General features: G+C 38.5%; 1 protein-coding gene across 4 annotated transcripts in view; it reads left to right on the forward strand.

Annotated features, from left to right (window-relative positions):
* ANKRD44 (ankyrin repeat domain 44) overlaps positions 1–16,235 on the forward strand; it is a 304,247-nt gene that overhangs the window by 193,290 nt on the left and 94,722 nt on the right. For all 4 annotated transcript variants that reach the window (XM_043910502.1, XM_043910501.1, XM_043910504.1 and 1 more), the window contains one exon: positions 6,204–6,282. In XM_043910502.1, coding sequence (XP_043766437.1) covers positions 6,204–6,282 — 79 coding nt within the window. The remainder of the gene's footprint in view (positions 1–6,203; positions 6,283–16,235) is intronic.

Here is a 16,235-nt window from a genome sequence, read left to right on the forward strand (position 1 = left end):
TTGATAGGGCCAGTACAAGAAAAGCAGTAGTGGACAGCAGTGGAGAACAGAAGGAAATGCATAGGTTGCCTCATTCACGCAGGGGTGATTGATAGTGGGAGCCGAGAGAAAAGGCTGAGATCACCTAGGGAGGGAGCGCATTTTAGCACAAGTGGAGAAGGGGATGCGGGTCTGCAGTAACTCTGCTCTCAGAATCAGCAGGAGGAGGAAGAGCTAGAGAAAGAGATGAGAAAGGAGAGAAGGTAGGAGAAGGACCCAGAGGAGAAGTGGTGTCCTTGTGAAGGTAGAATGCAGGCGGAAATGAAAAAGTAAACGAGATGAGAAGAATTTCAGAGTTCTAGATCTTGTAAAGGGGCCCCACCCAAGGTCCTGTGTGGAGGTGAAATGCAGGTCTTTAGGGGCAACCAAGAGATCGAAGTGGGGGAAAGAGCCAGCACAGGTTAAAGTCCTAGAGGACGGTGGGGAGAGGACAGGAGGCAGACAGGTGGTCACCCACCAGTGCCCCGAGACTTGGGACCCTGCTCTTGCCTTTCTGGTGCCTGAGGACACCCTGTGGATCCTCCAAAGGAAGGAACACTATTGAAGGTAAAGTATCTCTTCACCAGCCTCACTTAATTGATTCACAGGGTTATCTGATGCTCTCCATTGACTCTGTAAAACATGCCAACTGATGTTTTCAGTGTGACTGATAGTGAAGCTGGAAGGCCACTTTCTCCCACACATACCTACTTCTCCCAGATAACTGATTAGTGGCCAGTTCAGATTGGATAAGGGATTTCAGCTACGTATAGTGCCTTGGTTTATGGCAGCCTTTTCTTCTCCCTCACAAAATGGACATGGAAAGCATAGCTACTTTAATAGTTAATTTTTCCTGTAGATGCTAATTATCAATAGAGTATAAGAGGCACCATTAAAAAAAAAAAAGTCTAAAAAAAAAAAAGTCTGAGACTTGTGTTTATGTATTATCTAATCTGTGTAAATGGGATTTTGAATCAAATCTAGCCTTCTCCCTCAGCCTCCCTTCATCTTCTCTATCTATGTACGAATTCTCTTGACCCTTTATTAGTTATTCCAGATTCTCTCTGGATGCATGGATTGTCTAATGTTTCCATGGAGCCATTTAGTCTGAGTGGCAGTTGTTATCTCTCTGCACCACATTGCTCTTGGATTTTGAAAGTGTTTGTAGATTGCATGACAATTTGTATTTGTTTAGATTTGTCAAAGTTCGAAGAAAATAGCATATTGGAATGTAGCCAGTTCCTATTCACATGTTCACTTTGTTTTCCTCTGTCCTCCCAAAACACTAAGAGTGTCATCTTGATGAGAAATTTCAAGATGATGGAGATGAGAGAAAGGCTGTGTGTCCTGCATGCATTTTAAAGCCCCTCATTTTGCTTAAATTGACCATGGCCCTGTCTTTGATTTTGAATATAGTGATGTCAGAAAGCTTAATTATTATAAAATAATAGACGCACTACTTTATACAATAAGCTGTTGAATGTTTACTTGTTTTTTGCAAATAGGAAGAGCATGAGAAAAAATGAAGTAATTTCTCTTCTCTAGTAGAGACCACATTGTTATTTCTGTAGCATCTCAAGGCTCTTTTCGGAAGCTTTCAAACTAAGTTTTAAAGAAGATAGTTACATATGGCTACACTGGATATGACTTAGAAAGATAGGTTCAGAAATGACCGTTGCCAGGTTGCCTACCTTCTGGTCACTAACATTCCACCTGCCTGTGGTCTCAATTCTTTTCTGCCCACGGGCCCTTAGATCACTTAACTTAAAGCCCATCACAGTTTACTAAAGCAGACCAGCTCTCTCCTTTCTGTGTACTAGGACCAAATTTTATTCTATAATTGCATTGCAGAGGTTGAAGATGAAATTGGAATAGGCAAGAGTAAGCACTAATAGCGATATGTCCCTTGGAACTTGGGAGGGCAAGTGAGCCAAGCAGGGAGGTGAATGTCCAAGGCAACCACGTACCATCTCCCGCTTTTGAACCGGTAAAATCTTGACCATATATAGGTTTTTGCAAACCAAGGTATTAGATTGCTCTTCCATTGAGTTAGGAGCCCTTTTGGGTTTCTGACTATATCTGATGCCACCTCCCCCAGCTGACCTTAGCATTATCCTGTTGAACAGGAGTCCCCAACCTCCGGATCTAATCCCTGATGATCTGAGGTGTAATAATAATATTATTATTAATGTAATAATAATAGTAATAGAATAATAATAGAAATGAAGTGCACAATAAATGTAACGTGCTTGAATTGTCCCAAAACCTTTCCCACCCCCACCCCGGTCCCTAGAAAAATTGTCTTCCATGGAATCGGTCCCTGGTGCCAAAAAGGTTGGGAACTGCAGCTCAGAGGCTTCATTGTCCTCCACTGAGCTGCGTGACAATGTGGGTGCTGTGCCCTGGAGAACCTGTGCCTTCAGGTTCCTGGGGAGCAGCTGTGTGTTTAAGTTCAGAGAAGGTTTGAGGGAGGATGAAGACAGAAGGCAGGGCCTTCCAGGTGGCCAGAAGGAAAGAATCCGCCTGCCAATACAGGGGCCACAGGAGACATAGGTTTGATCCCTGGGTTGGGAACATGCCCTGGAGGATGAAATGGCAGCCCACTCCAGTATCATTGCCTGGAGAATCCAATGGACAGGGGAGCCTGGCAGGCTGCAATTCACGGAGTCTCAAAGAGTCAGACGCAACTGAGCCCATAAAGGAAGAAGGCATTAGAAGTGGAAGAAAAAAATGAATGGATTTCTGGGGATATTGGTCAAGAAAATTGAAATGCTCCATTTAGTTCAAGGATTAATCTTTCTTGGGTGATGGTGAATACTGCCCTGAAAGATTACTGATATTTGTCATAAAATATTCTTAGTCCTCATTGGTTTTGCTTCATGACCCATAGCAGAATCATAAGTCAAGTCAATAGGTAACAAAATTTTCCATGCCTTAAATCTGGTAGGGAAATGCACCTAGAATTTCTAAGGAGACTAGAAATGAAGAAATATTTTTCTAAAAGCAAAGCTTAGAATAAGTGGGAGAATTGAACATTCCTTCTCCTTTGAGAATTCAAGGAATGTTTTATATCTCTCTGAAGTTCTAGGAGCAGCAGCAGCAAAGGAAAACCCATCACCCCCACCCCTGTGTGAAAAATTTCTCAAGCGGATAGTGAAACTCAGTAGGATCTCTAGTCTCAACCTGAATATTCTTAATTCTCACTTGTAAAAGCTAAATAAAAAGTACTAGTTTTTTGACCTTCATTGGTTTTCAATGACTTTTTGAAATGAGTTCCTTTTCTACCTATAGCATATAAACAAAGATGCCCCACAGTGACTGCTATGACACGCTTAATGCCCAACCTCTTGCCACCCACCTCTCTCTCTCTCTCAGAAAAAAAAGAATCAACTAAGAACTGGCCTTAGTAGCAGACGAGCTCAGGCAAAGATCTTCAAGAATAGATCTGAAGCAAACATCACCATTGACCATATTGCCGTCCTTTTAATTTTACCTAAAATGGGCATCTCTGCTCCTTTACCAAAGGCACAGGCACTCCAAGGGGAAAGGGTGTGGTGTTCACTCTCTCCGTAGTGGGGAAAGCTTTATAAACTGTGCCCCCTGGGGCTCTCTGACTGCAGTTTAGCAGCCTCCAGGTTAGGGGTTACTGCTAGCCTTTAAGCTCTTTTCTAGGCATGGAAAACTCTTGTTTAAATATTGATAAAGGTATTATCTACACACTGAAGTATTTATGGCTTTATGTATATTTAACTAAATGCTAATTAGTTATATTTTCATCTTAAATTTAAGAGAAAATACTGGAGCAAAATTTAAAGAAATAGCACCACCTAGGGACAAATGAATGTCAACTCTGCAATTTCTGTTTTCTCTCTCAAGAGTCTTAGACTGTCATCACTTTTTTGTTGGAGGGAAATATGTCTTAAATCCTCATTCCTAAGTGGTTCCCAGACTTTTGAGTGTTTCGAATTGTCTGCATTTCTCCCATCTAAGATGCAGACTCTGTAATCAGATAGCTTTCAGGATCTCTCCTCCATAGTATATTTTGTGGTTGGTGATGGCGTCGTATTCTTATTTTTCGGTTAATGCTCCTTTCCCCAAAAATATTATTTCAGTAATTTTCAAGTTTGCTTCCATCTTCCTTTACTTTCTAAATCTTTTCCATTCAGGCTATAATCATACAAGATTAACAGAGAGAGAAGATCCTATTATTTCTATTTCTTCCCCATCAACCTGAGAATCTTTCACTATAATGATGATTTATTACACTCGATATGCAGTTACCAAAAGAGTTGGGGTTCCCTGGGGTCTCAGTTGATAAAGAATTAGCCTGCAATGCAGGAGACTGCCTGCAATATAGGAGACGTGAGTTCAATCCCTGGATTGGGAAGATCCCCTGGAGAAGGAAATGGCAACACCCACCCCACCCACCCCCCGCCCCATATTCTTGCCTGAAAAATCGCGTGGACAGAGGAGCCAGGCAGGGCTGCAGTCCGTGGGGTCTCAGTGAGTCAGAAGAGTCGGGACTGACTTAGTGAGCACACAACAGCACAGCAGCTTTGACTGACTTCCCTTGGCACAGGTTATACATAGCTCCTCTTCAGTCTAGACTTATGGGATATATAATAAAAATTCTTCTGTTCAACCTTGTGGTTTTATAAGCTATTCCAGTCCACAGTCAAAAGCAGCTGCTCCTAAACTTTAGTGTGCTGTGAAAGTTAGAAATGAAATCAGTTCTGATTCTGTAAATCTGAGCTAGGACCCAGGATTCACATTCCTACCAAGAACCCTGAATGATTCAGATGCATGGAGTCTGTGGTTCACTATTTGAAATATTTAGGTGATTATTTGCTTTCCATTGTAGCATTTTTAAAAGAATCATTTTAAAACACAAGTATATGAGTTTCATCACAAAAATGAACTTGTGCTTTTAAAATCTTGTATGTTAAGCTCAGGATTAGGAAAACATTTCTTCTGAGACTTAGAAAAATAACAGTTACATAAATTTCTTTTTGGTTTTAAAAATAATATCTGAATCAAAGAATACATAATATATTCTCTCAGTTGGGGATACTTTGTGTCTAAAGTAACTAATATTTTCATGGGTATTACTGTTTTTAGAAAATTCTATAAACAAATACTACTTAATTAAAAGTGTAGAACTTTGGTATTTGGTGCAGTGCTGACTAGTGGGTAGACTCTGTACATTTTCCATGTTTTGCCTTAACCTATATCAGAGAATGCCGTCATAACTTGAGTGATAAAGAGGTGGTGCATAAATTCAGCACATTTCCAGCTGATCATTAAAATGGCAATTTGCTAAACTATTTCATATCTTAATCCTATAATTTCTAATGAGTTAAGTGGAGTAAATGTGTCTTTATTGCGATAATAAAAAGAAGTGTTTTCTTTTCCCTCTGTGGGATTAAAATGTAGATAATGGTGGAGGATTTCAGGTCAGTTTTGAAAATTGCAATGATTTATAGCAGTTTAGTCATCTTTAGGCCAAAGAGGACCAAACAAGTTAATACATCATTTGTCTTTTTTTAATTTACCGCAGACAAGAGTTGAAAAACACTATAATAAACTATAATGGAAAAGATATGAAAAAGATATATGTATACATATATATTTATAACTGAGTCACTTCGATGTACACTGGAAACTAACACAACATTGTATATTAATTATACTTCAATTTTTCTTAAAGTTGAAAAAAAAAACCTCCTTGAAGGAAACTTTTATTAGTAGACCACAGGAGATGAAAAAACATTTTGGATGATTTCCTCAGTGTAAACCAGGGTAGTTTAAAAATTGCCAGTGTAACTAAAAATTCTGCAATTCTTCTCTAGAATAATTTCCATTTCTCCAAGCTTCTTTAAAATGTGATGTTATATATAACATAAACAGTAAGACTCTACTATATAGCATAGAGAACTATATTCAATATCTTATAACAACATATAATGGAAATGAATCTGAAAAAGAACACGTATACATATCCTGAATCACGTTGCTAAACACCTGAAACCAACACAACACTGTAAATGAACTACACTTAATTTTTAAAAAAATGTGATGTCAGATAGAAACCTGCAATATCATATACACTCTATTGGGAATTGCGGAATGTTTCAGATTGGTGTTACTTGCCCACTGTTTTTTTTTCTCTCTCTCTCAATTTTTAGAGCAAAGATGGTAAAAGTCCGCTTCACATGACAGCCGTCCACGGAAGGTTCACACGGTCGCAGACCCTCATTCAGAATGGTAAGAGAGATTCTGCTACAGTGTCGTTATTGGAACAGTTTCTTGGTGTGACTTGAGTTTGGCTGTCACTTATTTGAATATGAAATACAATGCTCTGTTAGTGTTTATTAAGCTTGAATTTATACTATCCTTTGATGAACTTGGCTACGAGCTCCTTATCAGACAGGTCATCACCACCCAGCTTAGGAAAAAGGACATGGAACCATAAGTTTCATAGTCAATTCCTAGTCAAAGAACACATGAGTTTTGAAACTGGAAATGATATATAGGCTTAAGATCCTGCATGTTTTACTCAGAAACTAGTAAAGATAAGTATCAGGCATTTTCTAACAGCAAAGTTGAATTATTTTTAAATTTTCAAACCCACCATAGTTTCATAAGTTAAAACTCATTAAGCTACTTGGTCAAAGGTAAGAAAAATGAGATGACTCAACAGAAAAGCGGGTACATACATGATATAAAGGATCATAAAATCACAGGCTCGATAAAGACCTTGGAAAGTCACAGAATCTAGTAATATTCCAGACTTACAAAAAAGATGTGTTTGAACCATTGGGTTGTCTCTGCAGCCAAAATACTAGGGAGCGTCACTTCACATCACGATCCATGTTCCTATTAGAGGGTAATGGCCAGAATCTGGGAGTGCACTGACTTTGCTAGCACAACTTCTGTTATCTTAGCTAATCTTGAAGACACTTGGAAAAAAAAGAAAAACATGTTTAGTTCAGATTTTTGCTGACATATCACATAAATTCAGCAGTTCCTAAACTATCTTTAGTTGACCCACATTTCTAGATCTCAAAACTCAGACATTAGTCAGTTTTGTAGACCCATCTTCCTGTCATCTGTAAGAATATTGGATGGCATACACTTGAAGCATTAGTGGTATTATCAGGAAGATCCCCTGCAGGAGGACACAACAGCCAACTCCAGTGTTCTTGCCTGGAGATCCCCATGGACAAAGGAGCCTGGCAGGCTACAGTCCACAGGGTCTCGAAGAGTCAGACATGCCTGAAGTGACTTAGCATGCACAAGTTATGTCTTAGGCACAGAAGTCATTTGACACTATGCAGAGAAATTATGCTGAGGAAGCAAAATATCTGCAGTGAAGCACAGGAAATTTAGAAGCACTTCAGTGAAACTATAGAAGAAAAGCAATCCCGGCAAATTTCCAGTGAGCAAATACAGGTAATTGAAAATTAACTGCACAACACCTATTAATTCTAGTTTGAAATACATGGTATGCCTTTGACATTCACTTTACTGAAAAACCACTTTGTTTTGTTTCTTTTGAAATAAAGGGAGGTGGGGACGGCCCCTGGCATCTCTCCTTTGCACACTTTCCTCATCCCACTCTTGTAGAAGGAAATGGCGGGCCACTCCAGTATTCTTGCCTGGGAAATCTCATAGACATAAGAGCCTGGCAGGCCACAGTCAGTCCATGGGGTCGAGAAAGAGTTGGACAAGACTCAGCAACTAAACAACAGCGACTCATCCCACTGTGTTTCTCAACTGTTTTTCAGAAACAGTGTCCACTGCCTTAAAAATAAACAAAACCAGGGAGCTATTTGGTATCCAATTAAAAAAATTTAATGTGAATATAATCACTGGGCTTTAGCTTGATGGCATTAAAAAGCATTGTTCCCTGTTGAAGCAGTTTCAAGCACTAGTGACCAGACCAGAGAAGGAGCAGCTTTTCACCTTGTAAGCACTGCCTTCCTACAGGTCCATCTCTGGGGGCCAGACCTGTGTGATGCTAATGTGCTTAAAGCAGTCTTGGGGCGGCCGCTGGCTGCTTTGCTCTCTTCACAAACCATCCCTGTGAACTTAAACTTCCGAGCCCTCTCTACTAGAATTCTTGCTAGACTTTTGAGTGGGGATGATACCTGAAAAAGACCCTATGTCTTGTCCTCTGTAATCAAGGAGCTTGTCTCAGAGCCTATTCTTGGCTGGCCTGGCATCTTGCTCTGTGGGTTGAGTGGAGTCCAGGGTCCTAAAATACTGAAAATATAGTGGCTATAGTATATTACTTCTTATATATAATGATAATGGTTGCATGTTCTTCACACTGTGCCAGGCACTTGACTAAGCACTCCACATAAATCCTTCCGACAGCCCCCATGAGAAAGAGGCGCTGTTATTATCTCCATTTCAAACATGGAGAAACTGAGGCAGAGAGGTTGTCACCTTTGTTGGGACACCTGGCACACGTGTTGAGGAACAGAGGTTAGGACATAGGAAGACTGACACTGGAGACTGGGCTCTCAAACGCTCACTTAAAAATGTGTTATCTGGACAAACAATGACATGTTAAAATTTTTTTTTAAATTTGAATTCTGTGTAAGAGTTGCTTGTATTTGGCATGGAGTCATCCCTGTAAAAGGATAATTTGGCATTCTCTTCTCTCAGCCAACAATTCTTTGCATTTGTTACACATGTGAGAACTGTGAGTTCTTCCATTTGACATTAAAAAAAGAAAAAAAGCCCTTAGGGACAAGAACAGGAAGCTCTTTTCTTTTCTCCTCTTTGTTGGTTTCCTTTTGGGAAAAGTCCAGAGACTCACACCCCCAGGGCCTGGTGTCCGTCCTCCAGAGCGGACCCCTACACGGCAGGACCCCGAATGCCCATCCCCCATGGGGACATCACTTGGTCCTGAGACCTGCTGAGGGACATGCTTGGTGTTTGTTTTGTTAAATTGCTCTGATAATCTGGACTTTTTGCAGCATTTCTCTGCTTCTCTGATTGCTCTCTAGTCAGGGCTATTAGTTCTTTATAATATCTTCCCCACCCGCCCCCCCCTAATCATTCAGTTCTGGTAAGGTGATCACTTTTTAAAAAACTCTTTTTTAAGTTAATAAATAAAGAGTGCCTCTGCTATTCAGTCACATTGTTTGTTATCTGAAGCTGCGTTGTCAGAACCAGAGAGGGAAAGAATTAAATGAAGACATAATTTGATATCAGAAGGCATTTGATCCAGCCATTTGCACAAGCAGCTGCCTTAGATGCTGCCCAGCAGGTTACAAAAGTTCAAAATGATGCTTTTTTTTTTTTCATAGAAGCTTTAAAAATAAATAGAGTTTGAAAAGGAGGAGCCAAGGGATAGGTTAGGATGATTCATTGTGAGATTTTTTATATTTGGGGTCATAGCCCTTCCAAGGCAGCTTAATAAGATGACTATTCTTGTTTGTGCAATGAAAAGCTAATTTCAGATGAATGCTTGGATAATGCTGCATAAATCATCTCTTCCTATATGCTCTGCCTGTGTCTAAACTCACAAATGTTTATCTTCCTCACTAATTATCAATGCTGGATTACCAACATTTAACTTGCAACTTTCAAATAAAGAGTAAAGATATTTGAATTCCAAGCAACTGTTAAAGATTTTCAAATGAAAATGGATAGCTTTGGGAGTGACCATAAAATAGAAATTCATTTATCTAGAGGTCCTAAACATATTTCTGAATAACAAATAGTCTCTACTTTCCTACTAAGTTATGATGTTTTCCAGAAATATATTTTAAAGGACAATTAAAGATAATTACCCATATTTTTACAGTTTTAAATTAACTTATGAAATGGTAGTGACAACAAAGAAACTATCAGCTCAAATCCCCTAGACCCTCCTTTCCAGTATTTTTCACTCTTCTCTTTTCCTGTCTTATTTTTGGAATATTTGAGGCTGATGAACGTGGAGCCCCTAACACTTGGCTCAGAAGGACATGAGCAATGTAGTGTTTGTCCAGGACGAAGATTTCTTTGAGGTTTCACTCTTTGATCCGCTCCGTAGGTGGACCTTTTAGGCTGACCACTGTGGGCAGCTCTCACATGGGTACCTGTATCCTGGATTGCTCTGAGGTATCCATGGAGACCAAGTGGCTGCCTGTCCCCAGGGCATAAAAATGATCTAAATTGGATGCTTCTAAATTTAAATTATTGTGAGCTATTTCTTGAGTCCCTAAAAGTTTGCAGTAGAGATCAAACCAGTCAATCCTAAAGGAAATCAACCCTGAATATTCACTGGAAGGACTGACGCTGAAGCTCCAATACTTTGTCTACCTGATTGGAAGAACTGACTCATTTGGGAAAAACCCTGATGCTGGGGAAAATTGAAGGCAGGAGGAAAAGGGGACGACAGAGAATGAGATGGTTGGATGGCATCACCGACTCGATGGACATGGGTTTGAGCAAGCTCTGGGAATTGGTGATGGATAGGGAAGCCTGGAGTGCTGCAGTCCATGGGGTCGCAGAGAGTCTGACACGACTGAGCGACTGAACTGAAAAATTTGCAGTAACTAATTTTGTTTTATTATTTTTCTTGATTATAGCCTGCCAGGCTCTTTTGTCCATGAAATTCTCCAGGCAAGGAAACTGAAGTGGGTTTCCATTTCCTTCTCCAATAAAATGAATACATGCTCACTATAGAATAAAATTAAATTATTAAAGAGATCCCCATCAATGTGTCTCCTTAATCCCACCCAATAATTTCTATTGACAATTTGATGAAACGTCCAGATTTTTTACATGTATTTAAGAATGTGCATATAAAGATATGTAATTACTTTTATGGAAATGATCATAGTCTATATTTGAGCAACTGGTTTTAAAAATCAATACTTTGCTGCAGAAACAAAGATTTGAGGAAAGATCAGCATTTGTATTCAAGCTGCCATTTATATTTCTCTGTCACAAAGTCAAAAAGGGATTACTGTTTTGTGAACAGCTATTAAGTTGCAAAATCCAAATGTGTACATTTATTGGCACATGCTGAAGTCTTGGCTGGGGAGTGAAACATCTTAAATCCTATGTAAACGGATGTACTGATTGGAGTTTTTTTAAACATCTTCCCCTTCTACAAAGGCCACACATATTTGTAATTATTTCACTTTTTAGGAAGGAATCTCATTCATTAACTCTGGTTTACCAACATACCTGGCTAGAAAGAATATTGCTTGTTGGAAATAAATCTTAGGGGATTGGTGGTCATAGTAGGATTCATTAGAAGGAAGGGCCTTGCAGCTATTATTTGAAGATTTTATAATGGTCATATCATAAGAGAGAGTGTTGTGGCCTGGGAGTTAATGTTCTTTCCTTAGATCTGAAAAGACTTTCAATGGCTTCTTTTTGGTTCTCACATATACTGCTAACGGGAGTAGAAATGGGCACAGACTTTCTCAGAAGCAATTTCCCAGTGTCCATCAAGGGCCTTAAAAATACTCATACTTCCAATCTAGTGGTACTACTTCTGAAAACGCTGCTGGAGGAGATAATCTGAAATGTGGATAAAATTATGTATAATAACGTTCATTCCTGTGTTTTTCCTGGTGGCAAAATTGGGCATAGCCTAAATGCCTTGTAATTGGGGCCTTTCTAAGTAAATTCTCTAAATACTGATACCACGGAGATTTGCAGTTATTTTAATGAAACAAATTAATAACACGGGAAGTGTTTGTGATGTAATATTAAGGGGGAAGTCAGGATACAAAACCCTTTGTATTCTATGATCTTAACCATGGGAAATGTCTTCACACACAAATGCACATACACACAAACAACTGAAAGGAAATATCCAGAATATTAATACTGATTACCTCAAAATAATCAGTGAATTTATAGATGACTTCTGTTTTCTTTTTTGTATTTTACAGCATCTTCTAAATTTTCTACAATGAGAAAATTACTTTCTCATTAATATTATTTAAAGTAAATGTTTAATATCTTTTTAGATCTAAGCCATTTATAGAATATTTACATTTCTTAGGATTTTGTATTTCTTATTCTGGAATGTATAAATGTGTATGTGTAGCTTAGATACACAACCAAACATTATAGTATTAGTATCTTAAAATGATACATTTTAGTTTTAAAACGTCAGCTTAGTTTAGTTCAACATAATTGATAATGAGGTAAAGCTGAAGATTTGACCTACTCTAAAATACCTGATTGCCGGGAGAAATATCAATAACCTCAGATATGCAGATGACACCACCCTTATGGCAGAGAGTGAAGAGGAACTAAAAAGCCTCTTGATGAAAGTGAAAGAGTAGAGTGAAAAAGCTGGCTTAAAAGCTCAACATTCAGAAAACTAAGATTATGGTATCTGGTCCCATCACCTCATGGGAAATAGATGGGGAGACAGTGGAAACAGTGTCAGACTTCATTTTTTGGGCTCCAAAATCACTGCAGATGGTGACTGCAGCCGTAAAATTAAAAGACGCTTACTCCTTGGAAGGAAAGTTATGACCAACCTAGATAGCATATTAAAAAGCAGAGACATTACTTTGCCAACAAAGGTCTGTCTGGTCAAGGCTATGATTTTTCCAGTGGTCATGTATGGATGCGAAAGTTGGACCGTGAAGAAAGCTGAGCACCGAAGAATTGGTGCTTTTGAAGTGTGGTGTTGGAGAAGACTCTTGAGAGTCCCTTGGACTGCAGGAAGATCCAACCAGTCCATCATGAAGGCGATAAGTCCTAGGTGTTCATTGGAAAGACTGATGCTGAAGCTGAAACTCCAGTACTTTGGCCACCTCATGGGAAGAGTTGACTCATTGGAAAAGACCCTGATGCTGGGAGGGATTGGGGGCAGGTGGAGGAGGAGATGACAGAGGATGAGATGGCTGGATGGCATCACCGACTCAATGGGCATGAGTTTGAGTAAACTCTGGGAGTTGGTGATGGACAGGGAGGCCTAGCTGCTGCGATTCATGGGGTCGCAGAGAGTCGGACACGACTGAGCGACTGAACTGAACTGAACTGAAAATACCTGATATCTAAGAGCATGAGCTGATAATTCAATAACTTAATTGCTTTCCATAATGATGCAGAGATTTGTTTATGAGCAGGATAGTCAGGAAATGAACTCTTAGACTAATTTATGTTTGGTGTCCCAGTGTCTCAGGTGCTCTCATTGAAAGCGGATGTGCACACAGTCTTCCGTAAGCTTGAGCACACACTGTGTGTTTTTCTCTGTGGTGTGCTCCCTGTCCTTTACTCCCTCCCCTTCCCTCTAGCTTTCCTCAGGCCCTTCCTTTATGATTGGGATATAACTTCCATGTACTATAGGAGCTCATCATTGTAACGTGTGTGATTCAGTGGATCTCAGTATCTTCACATGGCTTTACAGTCATCACCATTGTCTAGTTCCAGAACATTTTCATCATCTGCACCCCAGAACCGCATCCTATTTAGCAGTCACTCCCCATTCCTCCCTCTCCTTAATTCCTCCTTATTCCTTGATTTTCAGAGGCTCTTAAAATACTTGAAAGTTTACTTGATTATCAGTAATGCATATAGCAAATATTTTCACCTGTGTCAGTTTCTGTATTGCTAGGATGTGGGGAAAACTTTTTAAACCACAATGCAAAATCTAAATATAATAAAAGAAATTATAAAACAATTTTTTTCAGCATAAAACACCAAAGACAAAGAAAATCTAGGACAAAAATATTTGTAACAACTATTACTGCTAAATGGGTAATCTCCCAACTCTTTTAAGAACCTTTAAAAATTAAGGAATAAAAAGATCACACACACACACACACACACACACACACACACACACACTCTTAGAAAAATGGGCAAAAGTCATGAACAAATGGTTCATAGAAAAAGATAAACAATGGCCCTTTAATATATGAAAAGATTCTCGACTTCCTTAACAAGAGAAATGTAAATAAAGACTATATGTGAGAAACCGGTTTTCACTCGTTACATGGAATATATTCAAAAGCTTGGCAAGACTGAAGAAAAAGAAACTCTTACACATTGCTCACATGAGTGCAAAGTTGTACAGCGCCTAGAGAAGGATATGTGGCAAAATCTAATAAAACCATATACTCATTTCTTTGACCTAGAAATCCCCTTTCTAATAATTTATTCTGAAGATGCACTCAACAAATACAAAACAATATTTGTGTAAAGTTATTCACTGCAGCATTCCTGATAGTAGCAAAATTATTTTTGCTACCTAAATGTTCATCTATACCAGACTGGTTTACTTAACTAATACCTCCTTGCAATGAAAAACAAGTCATACAAAAATGAAGATATCCAAAGAAGTGATCTCTAGGAGTGAATTCCAGGGTACATTGTTAAGTGGGGAGGAAAAAAAGGCATGGCATAAAAGAATCTGTTTATTTTTTACAAAGAGAAACACAGAGAGCATAAACGAAAACTAGTGAAAATGATTAATTACTATAGGATGTGGTTGCAGGTGAAGTGGAAGGGATAGAAATGAGGCTTTTTAAAAGTATAGACTTTTGAAACACATGTTTTATGTATTTGATAAAGTTAAATCAGAGCCAGTAAAATATTTGAAGGCAAGATCAAATGAGTGCTAAGTCACTTCAGTCGTGTCCAACTCTGTGATACTATGAACTTTAGCCTGCCAAGCTTCTCTGTCCATGGGATTCTCCAGGCAAGAATACTGGAGTGGATTGCCATGCGCTTCTCCAGGGGGTCTTCCCCACCCGGGGATTGAACCCACATTTCTTATGTCTCCTGTATAGGCAAACAGTTTCTTTACCACTAGCGCCACCTGGGAAGCCCACAGTCAAATGAGGCCATGTATCAAATTGATAATATAAGCACACAGAATAAAGAATTCAGATAACTTTTGAACAGAGTGCTCCCTGTTTATGCTGAAATCATTGTGGGAAACTTTGTTGGAAAAGCAGATATTCGCACAGTTTGAAAGTATCACCCACAAATTCTTTGCTAATTATAAAAAGGGAAAAGACATTTTGCAGTGGAGAGTGCGAGCAGGCATCACCTTAGCCAAGTAATCAAGCCCCTTTTTTAAATTGTGGTAAAACACATTTAGCATTAAATTTACCATTTAAACTATTTTTAAGCATATGGTACTGTGACATTAAGTACATTCACATAGTTGTGCAGCCGTAACCACTATCCTTTTGCAGAACTGTTTAATCTTCCCAAACTGACGGTCTGTACCCATTGTAAGTAATTCCATTTGTATCATCTGGTAACGGACTAGCTTGATCTTATGTGTGTGCTGTGGAGATGGGATGCGAAGTGCATTTCAACTTTGGGATATTCTTGCCAAAATATTTAGCCTGAATCTGATAAGGAGGAAATAACCAGACAATGCCAGAATGCACTATATCGTATATGACTCCTGGCTTAGTCTCCAAAAATATCAATAATTTGAGAGATACCTACATACATACATAAAAGGCAGGAAGATTGTTCCAGATGATAAGAATCTAAAGAGAACAAAAGCAAAAAAAAAAAAAAAAAAAAATCTAAAGAGACGTGACAACTAAATGCTGTCAGAATCTTCGATTGAATCCTGGATTAAAAAAAAACAATTATAAAGCACATTTTTGGGGACAATTGAAATACACACTGTATGTTATACAAAATTATGGTATCTGTTAAATTTCTTGGGTATGATAGTTATAGTGTATGATGGTGTTGTGGTTATACGGGAGTCTGTCTTTGTTCTTAGAGGTGAAATCCATGATGTCTAACTTATTTCTAAATGGTTCTTTAAATAAATTAATAGACTAATTGTATTTCATTTATTACATATTATATGTCTTTTCATATATATGAAAAGGGGAGAGAAAGAAAGAGACACAGTAAAATAAGAATTTGGGGAAAAGGAGGCAATATACAATAAAATAAAATGCAACTACTATATTATTAAAAGAACTGTAGGTAATTAATGTGATAGTTTTGATAAATATGGATACTTTATAGTTTATGCTTTTACTCATTTTAGTCATCATATTTTAAACTAGATAGTCAAACTACATAAAATCTTTTCTTGAACTCTATTCCTTTGGTTCTTATGCTGTAGCATAAGATTTACATAGGTCTTTAATTCGGCAAGTAAAATTAAAACTGAATATGTCTTCAGAGATGCATTTTATGGAATTTGATTACATTGTTTATTTAGAGAGGGAATCTAGTTGTAAGATTTTAGATTCTTA

This window comes from Cervus elaphus, chromosome 8, assembly GCF_910594005.1.
Source record: "Cervus elaphus chromosome 8, mCerEla1.1, whole genome shotgun sequence".
NCBI classification, from domain to species: Eukaryota; Metazoa; Chordata; class Mammalia; order Artiodactyla; family Cervidae; genus Cervus; species Cervus elaphus.